Genomic DNA, 16,486 nt, shown 5'->3' with positions numbered 1-16,486 from the left:
AACGTGATACGATGGGTCTTGTTTCCACAACATTGCATGTTGATTACATATGCATGTTTCAGCAGTGAGAGGGTTTAATGATTCTGATGGTACTGTGTGTGGACGTGACTCTTTACCCTTCAGATATTTAGAAAATGGTAGAGTTTGGTTCAATTGCTTATAATAGGCCTATACTATACTAATACCTATAATAAATTTCAATCCTAGTTGAAAGTTCAAAGTTCAAAATCTGTTATTACAATCAATTAATTGTGATTGAATGTTACAATTTATGAAATATATATAAGTTAAAACATTAAGATAAAAAGTTACACTAAAAAAGTTTGTTTTAATTAATGTATAATAATACATAAAAGCTATAATACATGCAAAAATTACAGCGCAACAAGACGACATTAAAATTTGTCGATTATTTAAACACTAATGTAAGTGGAATATAAAATTTCTCCTTATTCTACAACTGTTTTGATCGATCATCACCTGATTTCGTCAACAGCTATTCGTATAGGCCTAGATGATAATATTAATAAGTAAGACTCTAATGACAAATTATATCATAATTATAACGCCAATAAACCAACTTTTTATAAATTACGTTTGCTCTCAATTTCTATTGCATGCATGTATGCATATACTTTTGTTTTCGTTATTGAAATATTACGGTACTCATAATTATACAAATTATGATACTTAGAAATCAACTCACTCTCGTTTTCGTTTGTTTATCCATAGAGCATTTCTTCTTATCTATCTACTACATTTTTTCTCTTTTTATTAATTAAATTGTTTTTTTTTTATTTTAGATTTCAGGATTGAGAATTTAGTTATAGAACTGTTTAGAATAATGTGGGTCTAGAGTCTTTCCTTTTTGTGACGTACTAGTAACACTATCACGTGACGTATGTCCTTCGTACTGGGGATTATGACATTCTACTTCAATCTTTCCTCCTCTTTTCTGAAAAAAACAATAACATTAATAACAATATTATTATTATCGATTGTTACTGCAAACCAGATAAACACTTAACAACCAATATTGTTTGTGAAAAACTCAAGACATAAATGTAGGCCCACACCACGTCGTTTACTGAGAATTATTATAAATATTTACCTCCAGTTTGCGCACTTCTTTCTGTGACGTACTAGTAACGTGTTTATCTTTATTTCTATGTTGAAGTCCTTGATACTGAGGATTTTTTACTTCTCTTTCCTACAAAAATAATTGAGTTAAAATCAAATATTGTGGAATATGTTAGGTGATGCTCATAGTATGTAGACGTTATTGTATATTATTACTGAAAGATAATGTTTGTTCCCACATTTATTTTTTAAATACATACTACTTTATTAGACGTAGGCTTGGTATATCCATCATCGTCCACGTAAGAGCTTGCTGACTCTTTCACACCTTGGTACTGGGGATTTTTGCATTCGATTTCTATGACTTCCTTTTCCTAAAAAAGTAATTCCTAGTCGTTAATTATAAAGGTATTATTAAACGTCTTATGTGGCGATACCCAGTGACGTACTATGGTTCGTTTAAAATGTTTAATTGTACTTTTGAAATACATACTATTTTAGACGTAGGCTTGACGTATCCCTCGTCATCTATGTCAACATCAGAGCTTGCTGAAATGTGCAGTCCTTGGTACTGATGATGATGTTGACTTCTTTCGAATTCTCTTTCTCTCTGTTAAACAATAGATATGGTCATGATTGTTAGGCCTAAACATGTTTAATTTGTATATTTTGCATACAAAAGTGTGTCACTTGTCTTAGAAATAAGAACATAACTAAACTAAATTTTAACTTGACTTCGGAACTCACAATTAAGCTTAATTATGATTCTGTTTTCATCTCGCTCAACTACACATAGGTTCTTATAGCTAAATGGTAACCATTTTAGTTGATCACCTATTTTTGTATTATTAAATGTTAAGTATCGTGTATACTAACATGTTTACCCTACTTTACGATACATACCACTTTATTAGACGTGGGTCTAACATATCCCTCGTCATCTAAGTCGGCATCATTGTTTGCCGAATTAACTTGCAGATCTTGGTACTGATGTTCATGCTCTCTTACTCCTGTCTGAAAAATAGTGTTTGTTAGTAACATTGATGTTGTTGTGGTACTTGTATAGGCCTATATTATGAGAAGAAGAAAAAATTAAACTAGCACAATTGACTTTAAGATACGATTTTATTTCCCGCTCTCAATTAGACGTACTGTAACTTCTTCTGTAACTCATTTTATTGGTCATGTGGATATTAGGGACTATACGTTTAAATAGTGTCACTTGAGTATACTAAAATGTTTAACCCCCGTCCCTCTAACAAACTTTGCGATACATAATACTACGTCATTATACCCTAATGGCCTTGGCATATCCCTCGTCATCTATGGCGATATCAGAGTTTTCCGAAACTTGCAGTCCTTGGAGTCCTTGGTACTGATGGTGGTGAAGTTCGATTTCTCTTACTTCTCTCTGTTAAACAATAGATGATGATTGTGTAAACATTGATGTTTGGTTTTATATAGTTTGCATGAATGTATCTCTTACAAGAAATAATAAATAAATAAATATTATTTTGTAACTTTACAACAGTTTGCAAAAATGGGAACACTTAGGTTTGAATTGTTACACATTAGTATAGAATGTTTAAAATGTATTACAACATGTATACCTGTATGCTTGTTCTGGATATAGTTTTATTTGACGTCCTGGTAGCACTAGCCTCAACTGTAGGACCTTTGTTGAGCTCTTTGCAAGCTCCAGCATTTGAAGAAAATTGCATTGCTTGATATTGTTGAGGACTTTGACACTTGGAACGGATTTCTTGTATTCTCTTTACCTTAAAACGATACAGGTAACAACATGTAATTACCTATTGAAAGTGTGTAGGCATACTACAGTAGTTCTAGGTTTTGTTATTATGTTAAGTTTCAACAAAAGTCAATATCTCTCATATTGATTGAATAGGCCTACTTACATAAACATAACGGGTTATTATAAACATCGGAACAAAGCCAAGAATAATTGCGGTTATTGCTGTAGTTATAATCACAGTAATTATTGCATATGAACAACCACCTAGAAAAGTAAATGTAAAATGTTGAAATATACATAGTAGAACAAAAGTTCTCACTATTTTGTTCATAATGCCTTCTTAATATGAATCGCTTGATTGCATTTTATATGTGGCTATAAAACAAAGATAGTGAAGCACAAATAAGATTCGCCGTATAAGACCTTCGTTATTATGAAACATAACAGATACTTTAGGCCTAAACAAGTGAGACAACATTTTAAATCACGGTCTACTGAACTGGCATAAAACAGTATATACCTATGAGTCTGGCCTAAATTTCACATACAGATTTTCTACTGCGTAAAACATTATTTGTTAAAATAAATAAAATAATGTTATGATAAAATTACATGCGTTACAGTTCTCTAAAATTGCTGTCAAATTAAGTTTTCCATTCCCTGCATAACATGTAAGACTGGACTGGCATATATTATTGTTAGTCCCTAAAGTTGCTGTATTGTCTCCTTTCTTAACCACTTTTCCATCTTGTAATATCAATACTGATGATGGCTTGGGATGGCCCTCTGCTGTACATGTTGCAAAACCATCCTCAGGCGTAAATTTTACAACGATATCTAGAAAGGCATAACATTACGATATTTACAGTAATTATTAGCATATACAACATATTAATTAAAAGTAAGTTATTTACGTGACTGATTATTAAACTAAAATACTGTTTCGTAGAAATTGATCGTTGGTTTTCATTGAAAATCAACATTAAAACTTTCACATACAATATATATTTAGATATTTTCCAGCACTTGTTTTAGCATCTTCTCCTTTAAACTGATCACTTTCTGATTTACATGTATATCTCCCAGTATCTTCTTTAGTAGCTGATTTAATCTTAAAAACTGACTCTGTACTGTTATTTGCAATCTCATATCTAGAAGGGTTGTCTGTGATGACTGTCTGTCCATCTTTATACCAAGTAATGTGAGGAATAGGATTACCATCAGGTTTACTACAGGTAAAGGTCACTGATTGACCTTCGTAGATACCACTTGCTGACACATTAAGATGTGGTTGATTCAAATCTGAGAACAGATTATATTTGTTTTCACTACAATGTGATATATTTTTGGCAGTACGTCACAAGAATGTTTAAGGAAGTTAATTTTTTAAAGTTTTATTTTCTTTCAAATATATCTTTCTTTTAAGCATTACATTTAATTTACAATAATTAGACAATAGAATTTCTAACACAGCAACCTAACAACATATTTAATGTTTAGTTTTTCTTGTTATAATAATTTTCAAAATTCAAATTCAAATATCTGTTTTCTTTTTAATTCTAGATTGAATAATAAAATAAGGCGTTCTAATTTAGTACGGTACTCACAATAAACAGTTAGGATAGATGGATTTGAGCTTTTAATAATATCTCCATTTGTTGTTCGTATCTCACACTGGAATTTTCGCTTAGAATCGGATCTCATTGGCTGTGACATCACCAAGTCAGCTTTCCCAGGTTTTATGTTTAATTTGAAACGTCCATTTTCTATCTTATTATCATTCACAAGGTTTGTTGTAGATCTATCTTCATATAGCTCATCCCATTGTATTGAAGGTGGTGCATCAGCAGTAAATTGTGAATAATCACAAGTTATAACCACTTCAGTATCACCCTCCTTGGCTTTCTGATCAGAAGTTATCACAGATTGACAAAGTGCTTTTAATGGATAAAGAATACCAAACGTTACAGGCTAAAAGGTAGTGAAGTAGATACTAATTTTTAACCAAATTTTAATGATTTATAGACCTTTTTATTTTGTAGCTACGTCACAAAACAAGTTGAAGAAGATCTTGGTAAAAACATGACCAAACATTGTAACATATTAGAATAAGGATTGACGGACATTTATGGTAAAATCACTGTTGATTATTTTTTAGTTTCAGTAAAATAGTGCATTGTCACCACCAACATCTTGGTTTTCTTTAAACGGGTACAAATTTAAAAAATATCTACATTACGATTAATATAGCCCACTAGATTACAGATATTAATAAATAATTCATTACCGATTAAAGAGAGTGTAAATAATGCCAACAATAACGCCATATCTGAGGGGAAAATATGGAATTTCAATAATAGGACTATTAATTTTGATCTAACGGAAATTACTGCCTAATTCTCCTTGTATTAAGCATTATATTGTTCAATAGAATTTCGTTCTATTAATTTTACTATCAGTAGCTTGTTGCATATCATTGTTTTGTAACTAAATCCCCATCAAGTTCATCATGATGAATATACAATAAATGTAATAAACGAATAAAAAACTACAGTTTTTTATTTATCGTCGCCGTCGAATTCAGTTCATATATATACAAACACAATACAAAGACAAACATAACAGAAAAAAAGCACAAGATAACAATAATAATAGAATGAACCGAGGAATAACCCAAGAAAGTTTAAAAGAAAACTTATTTCTATTGGGGTCCTCAGACATAAAAATAACACTGATAATTGCACTTAAAGCGCCCTATGACTACTAAAAGGTTAAAAAATTGTACAGTAAACATGATAAGGATTACACAGTATTTTAATAAAATGTGATTTTACATATTTAAAATTTAAAATGTAGTTAAAATATTGCAATGTTTAAACGTTTAATTGCACCTAATACAATTGCCTAAAGTTAAAAATATATAAAATACTGTACAAAACTGTTACACAGGTATTCTTTCAGATAAAAGTGATTTTACATTATATTTAAAACTATTTAAATATTGCAATTTTTAATATTAATGGGAAGTGCATTCCAATATTTTATACTATTGTAATAAAATGTATTATGTACATTACCATGAGGAACTCTAAAATTTGTGTTACTTTGCCTTGTATTGTATCCATGCGTATCACTAATACGTGTGAAGTGTGAGCTTAAATAATCCGGACACGTTTTATTAAAGATAACTTCACCATTTTTGTTTATTTTCATTACAAAACATTAAAAATAGGAAATAACGACAATAAAATATCGAAATGAAAGATTACCAACGGCATCTTTGAATGCTGTTTAATTGCTTCTCTCCAAGACTCTCAATCAAACTGTTTCCGTATAGGGCCTATAATGATTTATACGATCTTTCCTCGATCAAATAAAATGTTGTATTGTTTGCCCTAATCTGACGTGATCGTTATAACCACCATCGTCACAAATGTATATGGCCTATTCAAATAAATTATTTAAAAAAACTAGGCTACTTACCACTGTTATTATATAACATATACTGCATGTCGATTTTTGAATTATATAAACATACTATTATTATTATGACTGTAAAACTGCCATTTACAGGCATAGTCTTTATGCTATGTATATTTTATTTGTTTCGATCTCGTAAAGAGAAAATGAGTGAGGTAATAAAAGTTAATGCACGCAAGGTTTCGATTACGTTCGTGCTGCAGTCCTTATAGATGAATTTTAATACGAATGTTACTTTTCAATGTTTAAAATGCTCCTAGCAACGTTAACTTTTAAATACCTTTTTGTCAAGGGTTAAATATTGTAGGACAGTGAAATGTGTGATACGCCCAGGACACAACCATGTCAACCCAACAGAAAATGTTGCTTTCGCTAATCGAGGGTTTGCCCCATACTAATAAATACATTGTATGCAGTATGAACAAATAGTACTGAAAATAGCAACAACAATACGTAAGAATTAAATTAACATAAAGGGCATTTAATAAAACAAAATATGAATGGTCATCAGTGACTATGCAACCGTACATGATAGCAGAATTTATTATGCAAAGTTATTCAACAGTTTATCTAAAACATTTTAATGTATAACGTTGTTCCACTCAGCCGTCTAACCTTATTTATTAACTTTAAAAAGAATGTTTACAAGCTTGTAATATACATGGTCGTTCTAAACTACTACTAGCTATAGTAAAAACTGACTCATAATAACAAGAGGGAAGCCATGATTCGACGTTTTGATCTTTATTAGATCATGACATCACCATGTAGCTACTATTATCAGATAACTATTATTATCGTTTGTCAATTTAGTTATTAATACAGTTTATGACAAAGTTTGTTATAAAGAGGGCAGTACGCTACGGTCATATCTAGTTCTTTGGTAGCCGATACTAAATGCATACTTCGGTTTGGTAGGACAACTTAAATAAAGATCTTTTGTTTCGTAGCGGCTAAAAAATTATTGGAGTAAACAGAAGGACAACATATAATAAAGTAAAATAATATAAATAAGTCAAAATAGATGGGTAAAAAACATTGATTTGCATTTTAGAGACATAGGCTTTTGCCCTATCTGTATATACAACTTCGCATAACCCTTTGCATTTGGTGATAGCATATTAAGAGCGATTGACTACAAATATCGACCTATTTCATTAAGAAGTGGTCAAATGCCAAAAAAATGAATTTTCTTCATACTTTGGTAATTAATCACACTTTAGGTATATATAACAAAACTGAAATATTTTGGACAAAAAATGAATGGTTGCCATGGTACCAGGTGTGTGATTTTACCATTTTGGCATGAATTGGCATGTGAATTTTGTTCTTATTTAGGTAGGGAACCTATGAAAAAGAATTTGTGAATAGATTTTATGAAATCTTTTTGTACCAATCTTGCTCTAATGTAAAACAAAAATTTAGGTAAATCAATTATTGAATTTAGGAGATACCATTATTTTTCTTAGAGGTGTTTTCAGGAATTTCATACATTGGAATGTTTTTATGTTTTTCAAAGAGCTATAACTCCGATGGTAACGCTTCAAAAGCAACCATGGTGCAGGCATGGTTGGCTGAAAGCTTGCTCTTGCTGTTAACATTAAAATTATCGTGGGGAATCATGTAATTTCTGTGTGGTGTTTCTAGATAAATGGTTGAAATTTACATTTTCTCATGTTATTTGTAATATAGAAATAGGTGGTATAGCTTTTTCAGTCCAAAATGTTTTTTTGTTGTTGTTAAAACACACTAAAATATAGGCCTATATAATATATTAGTATCTAAAATCTACCCTGGGTTGTTTATTAGTAATTACTTATTTTCCATAAATTTAAAATGGCTGCCATTTGAAAACTTTTTCCATAATTTTCTCTTTAACCACCACAAATTTTTTGTAAAGAATGTTTTAAACACATACAAACATTATCCTTAAAATTCAGAATAACTAAATTAATTTTGCCTTTGGAGTCTAGGTCAAAGGCCAAATTATTACACTATATATATTATTTTATATTATGACTTTTCAATGTTTGATTTTAGTATTCTTTTATTCTATTTTTTGAATAAAAAAGAAAGGAACTGTAAATTATAAACGTAATATTCTTTATAGTATCCGTCATTTCATAGTTCAAGAATGTCCCGTTAGGATTGGGATGTCTGCCCATGTTGCAAGCCGTCTAAATTGTCTTCTTTCTTGGGCCGAAACGGCCCAATCTGTCGCGGAAGTTAGTTTCAAAAGATGTTTAAATTAAATAATGTATTAATTATTAGGATGGTATTTATTTGAATAAACGCCTCTTCAATAAAGCATCACTTTGAATAATAATCTCTAATAAACGCCCATCCACATTTATAATACACACAATAATTGTATTATATTTATAATAACAAAATTATACTTTTTGTAGTAGAATTTACTTTACACTGTTTTGTATGTATAAATAAGTATTACCTCCGCGTAGTCGATCGCGTGTGTCTGTTTGTGGATTATTCTCAACAAGTTTGCCAGTTACCAAATTGAACCACAGATAGATATGTAGTCAAGGACCACTCAATCCGGACCAGGATCACAATCCTACACCACTTATTATTATAATGTATTATTATTTTCAGACCTGCTAGTGTTAAATTTTCAAAAGCTAACGATCTGGTACTGAGCAGTATTAAGGTAACGTTAAGTTTCATAGTAGACCTAAAAAGAAATTAAAATATAAAATATTATTAAGAATAAAAAATATTTTAAAAAAAATAAATAAATACACAAAAGTTCTTATTGGAATGGGCCTATCAACATTTCAGCACTAAGACAAAAAATTCGGGGGAAATCATATGTAGGGGAATTATACTTTAGGCGTAGGTATGCGCTTTCGGAGTTCCCCCTCTAGTTAGGAGTTAGGAGCCTAGAGGCCTATGGATGCTAGTACTAGGGGTTTACGATGAAATCGGTCGCGACTTCCGGTATTTTGTATGTTGCGCCGCTAGAGCTAGCCTATACTTTTGTTTGATGATATCGGTCGCGTTTGAAATCGGTCGCGCTATTTTGTATGGAGCGAGATGCATGCTAGCAGGATATACATTTTCTTCATAAATTTAATTGATATTTTTTAGGAACTAGATTATTTATGTGGATATTTTTTAATTGGTTAATAAATATTTATTATCAATCATTAATTTGAGTCTCGGAGAAGGACTGTGTCTTTTCAAAATGACCATTTCTAAACACGTTTAAATATTATATTAGGCATAATATTGTATTTACTATTATGCATATAATAATTTACCTACCTCTATTTATAATATGTACTGTAGTTAATATATTATATTACATAGCCTATGTAAATACGTGAACGTGATTGGTTGAAACTGCGTCACATGACTATCGCTGCGAGGATCGTAAATCGTATATATCCTCGAGAACGATGATATTGACTGAGTAATTTTCGCGTAATTATCGTGTCCCCTGTTAATAATCATATACATTCTCGAGTTCGATGATATTGACTGTGTAATTTTCGTGTGGCAACACTCGCGTTCGCCGATAAATAAACAAAAGTCATCTACTGGATTTAAACTCGGGTGGAATTGTCACATCGCAAGACAACGCTTGAACCACTGCGCCACGGAAGTTGCTTGAAGAAATTAATCATCTAAACTATTTAAACTATGCATACATAGCGCCCTCATTTGTTATTAGTCCTCCCTAAATGTGATGAAACACCGTTTGTGATTGGTCAATACTCACGGTAGTAACCTAGTAACTAGTACGCGCTGAACATCCGGTGATTCGGCTCCTCGAAGAGAAGACGACGAATTGTTTATTCGGCCTACCTTATTATAATATTATTATTAATAGGCTTATTGATGGAAATTCTTCTGTTAATTTAAACGACCTAGGCCTAAGTGAATATTTTATTGCCAAGGAATCATTAATTAGTAATTATCTGTATATTATTCTTCGCAAGGTAAGGTGTCTAGGCAGGAGGCTTGTTTACATACAATACAAATACTATAGGAGGCCTAGCCTAGCTTCACCCAACCCAGCAGACTTGTTCTTGGCTATATAATATAACAGATATCGCCTTTTATATCGGTAAAATATAAGATTTAACATCCCCTCGGGATGATATTATGTTTTAGGGGAATTATATATCCCTCAGCTGCCGCTTCGGGATATATATATTCCCTCGAACATAATATCATTATCATTCCCTCGGGGATGTCAAATCTTATATTTCACCTCTAAGCAGGCAATATCTGTATAATATAGCGAATCTTCATCTGTGTCTTTTATTATGCAAACAATTACGTAAAGAGAACAATTTATGACAACTGCATGACAAATCATTAGCTCTATCGATCTATTATTATAATCCTAAAAAAATTCTTAAATTTATTAGATATTTCATTTAACAAATAAAAAATCAATTCTGGCACATTATTTGTATTTGGAAATATATGTTTTTAACAGATTTTAACAATATTTTAAGTCGTTTTTGTAGTTCAGTACAGTTCATCCAACTTTTAAATTCTTGAACTTTAACTCTTGTTATATTGTACTGTTTTGTGTATTGTGATATATTGTGTATTTTGTAAGATCATTTTAATCCAGACCTTTTTATTTGAATTGCCCCATGTGGGATGATTAAAGAATTTTGAATTGAATTGAATTGAATTCATTCCATAACTTGGACCATATACTATAACAAAACATTGAGTCTTGTTTAGCCTCGTAAATGGTACTTCCAATCTTTTGGTATTTCTAAGATGATAAATGTTACATACGTTATGTTTACAAGAGATGTTTGAGATACTGTAAAGATTGGGCAATACATTATTTACATATTTATAAATTATAGATAAAACCTGTATGTTATGTTATTTAGAATGTTCAACTTCTTAAATAGGTTCACTATGAGCAATAAAATGAGATAACAAAATAATTATTACAACTCGTTTCTGGAACTTAAGAATTTTCATATAGTAGTAAAGTCGGCTGCCCAGATAATTACAATATTGCAAACGAGGAAGAATATTTAATTAAAATTAATTATATAAATTAAGCAAAATATGAAAAAGTGCTTCAGTTTGTTTATAATCATTATGTTATTAATCCCAATATATTTGGATATTTTATTGCAAATATACTTTTGATGGCTAGACCAATTTAGATTTTCATGGGTAATTACACCAAAAAAAAGCAGATTCACTATGAGCAATAAAATAAAACTCGTTTCTGTAACTTAAGAATTTTCATATAGTAGTATTAAAGTCGGCTGCCCAGATAATGTTACAATATTGCAAATAAGGAAGAATATTTATTAAAATTAATTAAATTAAGCAAAATAATTAATTAAATAAAATGTTTAGTTGTATATACAACTTCGCATTGACCCTTTGCATTGGTGATAACATTGTAATGCCTTTAATAAAAGAGCATTAAATTTATTAATGTTTATTAAAGTTCATCATTCATTTCATTTCAGGAAATATATTTCTCTTTTCTTTTCCGTGTACAGAGTTTGTGATAAAAAAGTTATAAATAAGATCCTTTTTATACATTCATATCAATAGGGGCCTACTTAAATGTGTGTTAAATATACCATATACATCCAAACCATACCCCTGAATGTTCAAAAGCAGACATAATTATTGATCTCTATTAGGCCTATTCAAAATATTATTGACGTTTGGATGTCATGCATTTTTATGTACAGTATGGCTGCACCTTTTTTGTGTGTACCATTTAAAGTGTAAGGTTAAGTATGGATAACATAAGTATTACCTCCGCGTAGTCGATCGCGTGTGTCTGTACTGTTTGTCTGTTTGTAGGATTACTCAACAAGTTTGCCAGTTACCAAATTGAACCACATATAGATGTAGTCAAGGACCAGGATCACAATCCTGCACCACTTTTTATTATTATTTTCAGACCTGCTAGTGTTAAAAGATAGGAGAGAAGTCTTAAGGTAACGTCAAGTTTCATAGTAAAAAAGAAATTACAATATAAAATATTATTAAGAATAAAAAATAATAAATATAAAATAGTAAAAAAAAGTTCTTATTGCAAATACCCAAATCACACTCTGCACTAAGACAAAACAAAACAATTTGGGGTAAATCATATGTAGGGAAATTATACTTATAATATGCTGCACTGTCCGAGTTCCTCCATCTTTCTAGTTCCAATATTGATCGATCGATACAAACACTTTGAAACGTCCGCTGGTGGCGCCCTACGTAGAAAAAAAAAACAAGGGGAATTCCCCACATAAAATACGCTTACGTTTGATTTATTTAGATATATTAACATTTCATTAAATGATTTCTTGCAGTCGACCAGAGATTTTAACTTGTGGAAGAGTGATGGCATTAAACATTAGACCCACTATACGGCCTACTTTTAGGCCTATTCCTATTAGTAGTAGGCCTGGACCTAGACATAAAGTTAGTAAGCAGTTTTTAATTTGGTTTAAGATTCTCCGCTTTCTTTTTCTGGGCCTAATTTATCTAGTATAGGCCCCTACACTAACTAGACTAGCTAGGCCCTAGTAGAGAGGCTAGCTAGTGTAGTAGTAGTACTTACTAGTCTAGGCCTATAGTATAGCACTATAGGCTAGAGATATTATAGGTCCCTACTATAGGCCTAGCTAGATAGGCCCTCCCAGCCTAGCTAGCATAGTAGTAGTAGGTACTAGCTAGGCTTTTTAGTATAGTAGCCTTAGGCTAGCTAGGTGTAATAAAAAAAGGAAAGAGGAATGTCAAATTATTATGTTAGGCATCGTTTTGCCATCAACAAAAAATGCGAGGCATCATTTTATCATTTCCCAAAAGAAAGTGCGAGGCAGGAAACGAAACGAAACTAGGTAATTGAGGAGGGAGACAGTCTGACCAAGTGCGCTCCCTTTGTGCAACATTTTACGGAGGCGTGTCTATATTTGTTTTCGTATCTAATTTTAATTTTCAAAAATGGTATCGCAAAGCAAGCGCTACCCCTGGATCCACCCCACCGGAATAATTTGATTCAGACGGTCTGTGGTACATTAAATTGTATTCTTTGTATGTTCCCTTTGAAGGTCATCTTAATGTCAAATATAATAGCAATAAAGTAATATTGTTAGAAGTGTTATAGTTATTCATCACTGAAAACCACAATTTAACTACTGTCCGAACACACAGGAAGAAAACAAATAAAAAATCAATTACGGCACATTATTTGTATTTGGAAATATATGTTTTTAACAGATTTTTAAAATATTTAAGTTTTTTACAGCAAGTCATTTTTGTATACAGTTCAATCCATAACTTATGACCATGATATACGGTACTATAACAAAACATTGAGTCTTGTTTAGCCTCGTAATGGTACTTCCAATCCTTTGGTATTTCTAAGATGATAAATGTTACATAACGTTATGTTTACAAGACATGTTTGAGAAAGAGATTGGGCAATACATTATTTACATATTTATAAATTATAGATAAAACTTATGTTATGTAGATCATAAATATTTAGAATGTTCAACTTCTTAAATAGGTTCACTATGAGCAATAACATGAGATAACAAAATAATTCTTACAACTCGTTTCATGATATTAGTGGTAAAGTTGGCTGCTTCAGTTTGTTAATAATCCCAATATATTTGGATATTTTATGGCAAATATACTTTTGATGGCTGTTTGATGATATTGCCATTAAGATAAATATTTAGATTTTTTAGTTTAAGTTTAGACTTTCTACGGTGTGAATTAAATAAAATATAATTGGTTTTAGTAGTATTTATCAAAAGCACAAATCTTTGTTAATTCGCTATTAAAGTTATTATACAAATTAATAATGTTATTATTTAAATAAAATAGTGAGTATCATCGACGAATGAAACAACACCAGACAGAGCACTGTACTACTATACAGTATATAAAAGCATGTAACAGTATGTAGGCGTTTCATCTCCAGTTCAGTACATACTGTATCTATTGTACTGTACGTCTAATCTAATAATGTCCATGCATATCCAGTCTCACATTCATGCTTTTTACCCAACCTCAAGGTCGCGTGCCACTCACCTGAAATCTTGCGCTTTTCTCCAATATCGGCTTTTTTTTTCAATTGACCTTAAAACTTTGAAATTAATTTGTTTATCAAATTAACATTTAGACATTCATAATCTTAAGCCATCAGCAATATAACCTCAAACTTGACATTAATGTTCAATTTCAATTCAATAAAATGTTTAGTTAGACATATTACGACATGTAAAGTGAGCATACACATTTAAACTAATTGATATTCTGCTTTTTTCTAATTTTTTAGGCTTTAGAAGCTGTCTGTTTCCTTGTTATATTGCTGAGTATTATTCAAGGTAAAAGCTATTTTATGAGCTGTTTTAATGTCTTATCTTTTTAATTTGTCATAATGTTAAAATGACAAAGTGTATGTGTACTTTAACTCTCAAATTGGATGTGTGGATACAGTATCAATAAAAAATGTTTTGTTATATAAAACTATACATTTGTTATTAGTAGATTGCAAAAGGTACTATCATTTACAGATCATATTCGTGTTATGTTTAAACTTGTGATTTGGTGTTTTTTTGTATGTTTTTTTTTTCTAGGAGCAAATCCTCAGTTGGTGACAACGTCTGACGAGACATCTAAAGAAGGTGATGCTGAAGTGGTGATAACTTGTGATTATTCACAATTTAATTCTACTACACCTGATGAAATACAATGGGATGAACTAAGTGACGATGGCTCTACAAACCTTGTGAATGATAAGAAGATACAACATGGACGTTTTAAATTAAACATAACACTTGGGAAAGCTGACTTGATGATGTCACAGCCAATGAGAAATGATTCTGGACGAAGATTTCAGTGTGAGATACAAACAACAAATGGAGATATTAAAAGCTCAAATCCATCTATTCTAACTGTATATTGTGAGTATAATATCATAAAAATGAATAGAATTTTTCTACTATAGTATTTGGTATTTGGATTTATTTTTAATTTAAGTCATAAATAAATCATTCTAAAATCACTATTATATAAATTCCCATGTCTAAATTTGTTATTTAATTAAATTTATCAAATATTAATATCATTCACTGTACTAACAACTATTATAAAGGTTTTGAAACCACTACTTCTTACTCAATTTAACCAGTCTGGGTATACCACCTACAGTCATTTTAGCATAATACTGAACATATAAAATAAAGTACTTTAATGTCTACCTATTTTCAATTCAAGGAAAATTTTCTTTAAATGGCTCTTTTTGCATGAACCGCATAACCATTTATGATTATGACTATATATAATAATATATTAATTATATAGCACTTTAGTCTACAGTTAATATGGAAACTATACTACAGTATATTCTTTCATGAAGCTTTTTTGGATGGAGTTTAGCGTGCATGACAAAGCAGAAACAGTAACATTAGAACAAGCAACTAAAAAGGGATGTTTACTAGTTCTTTATTGATATAAAGTTTGTGGTACACCACGTGTGTTAGTTCTGAAAAGAACTGTTGAGTTTCTCGACGTTTCGATCAATATACTTTGATCGTCCTCAGGAGTGAGAATCTCACTCCTGAGGACGATCAAAGTATATTGATCGAAACGTCGAGAAACTCAACAGTTCTTTTCAGAACTAACACACGTGGTGTACCGCAAACTTTATATCAACATTCGATTTCGCCATGCAAACCTTCAAACAATATAGTTCTTTATTGATACCATGTTTAGCATCAACTTTTAGTAAATATAATTTTGTAAAGCAAGTTCATTTTGTACTTTCCATTTTAGACTTGGATCAACCACTTTTTATTGCTTCAGCAAGCACTGTCTATGAAGGTCAATCAGTGACCTTTACATGTAGTAAACCTGATGGTGATCCTATTCCTCACATTACTTGGTATAAAGATGGACAGACAGTCAACAACCCTTCTAGATATGAGATTGCAAATAGCAGTACAGAGTCAGTTCTTAATATTAAATCAGCTACTGAAGAAGATGGTGGGAGATATACATGTAAAGCAGAAAGTGATCAGTTTAAAGGACAGGATGCTAAAACAAGTGTTGGAAAAAACTTGATTGTACATTGTATGTAAAACATTATTTAAACATTAACTAATCTGTGCACATACATTAATTATAAATAAAATATTG

At 30.9% G+C, this 16,486-nt stretch overlaps 2 protein-coding genes across 3 annotated transcripts in view; both read left to right on the top strand.

The window, feature by feature from the left end:
* The window catches only part of LOC144849744 (uncharacterized), a 143,774-nt gene that overhangs the window by 85,029 nt on the left and 42,259 nt on the right, over positions 1-16,486 (top strand). The window contains exons 1-4 of one of the 2 annotated variants that reach the window (XM_078706774.1): positions 12,646-12,757; positions 14,625-14,673; positions 14,926-15,252; positions 16,124-16,420. The exons of the other annotated variant lie outside the window; for it this stretch is intronic. Coding sequence (XP_078562900.1) covers positions 12,677-12,757; positions 14,625-14,673; positions 14,926-15,252; positions 16,124-16,420 — 754 coding nt within the window. The 5' untranslated portion in view covers positions 12,646-12,676. Of the gene's footprint in view, positions 1-12,645; positions 12,758-14,624; positions 14,674-14,925; positions 15,253-16,123; positions 16,421-16,486 lie in introns of those variants that run through there. 2 annotated transcript variants of the gene reach the window in all.
* LOC144849759 (titin-like) overlaps positions 1-16,486 on the top strand; it is a 45,959-nt gene that overhangs the window by 10,400 nt on the left and 19,073 nt on the right. The gene's annotated exons all lie outside the window — the stretch shown is intronic.

The sequence above is a fragment of the Antedon bifida genome, chromosome 8, assembly GCF_963402885.1.
Source record: "Antedon bifida chromosome 8, ecAntBifi1.1, whole genome shotgun sequence".
Classification (NCBI taxonomy): Eukaryota; Metazoa; Echinodermata; class Crinoidea; order Comatulida; family Antedonidae; genus Antedon; species Antedon bifida.
Note: the sequence above shows the minus strand (reverse complement) of the source record. Positions and strands in the feature narration are given on the sequence as shown.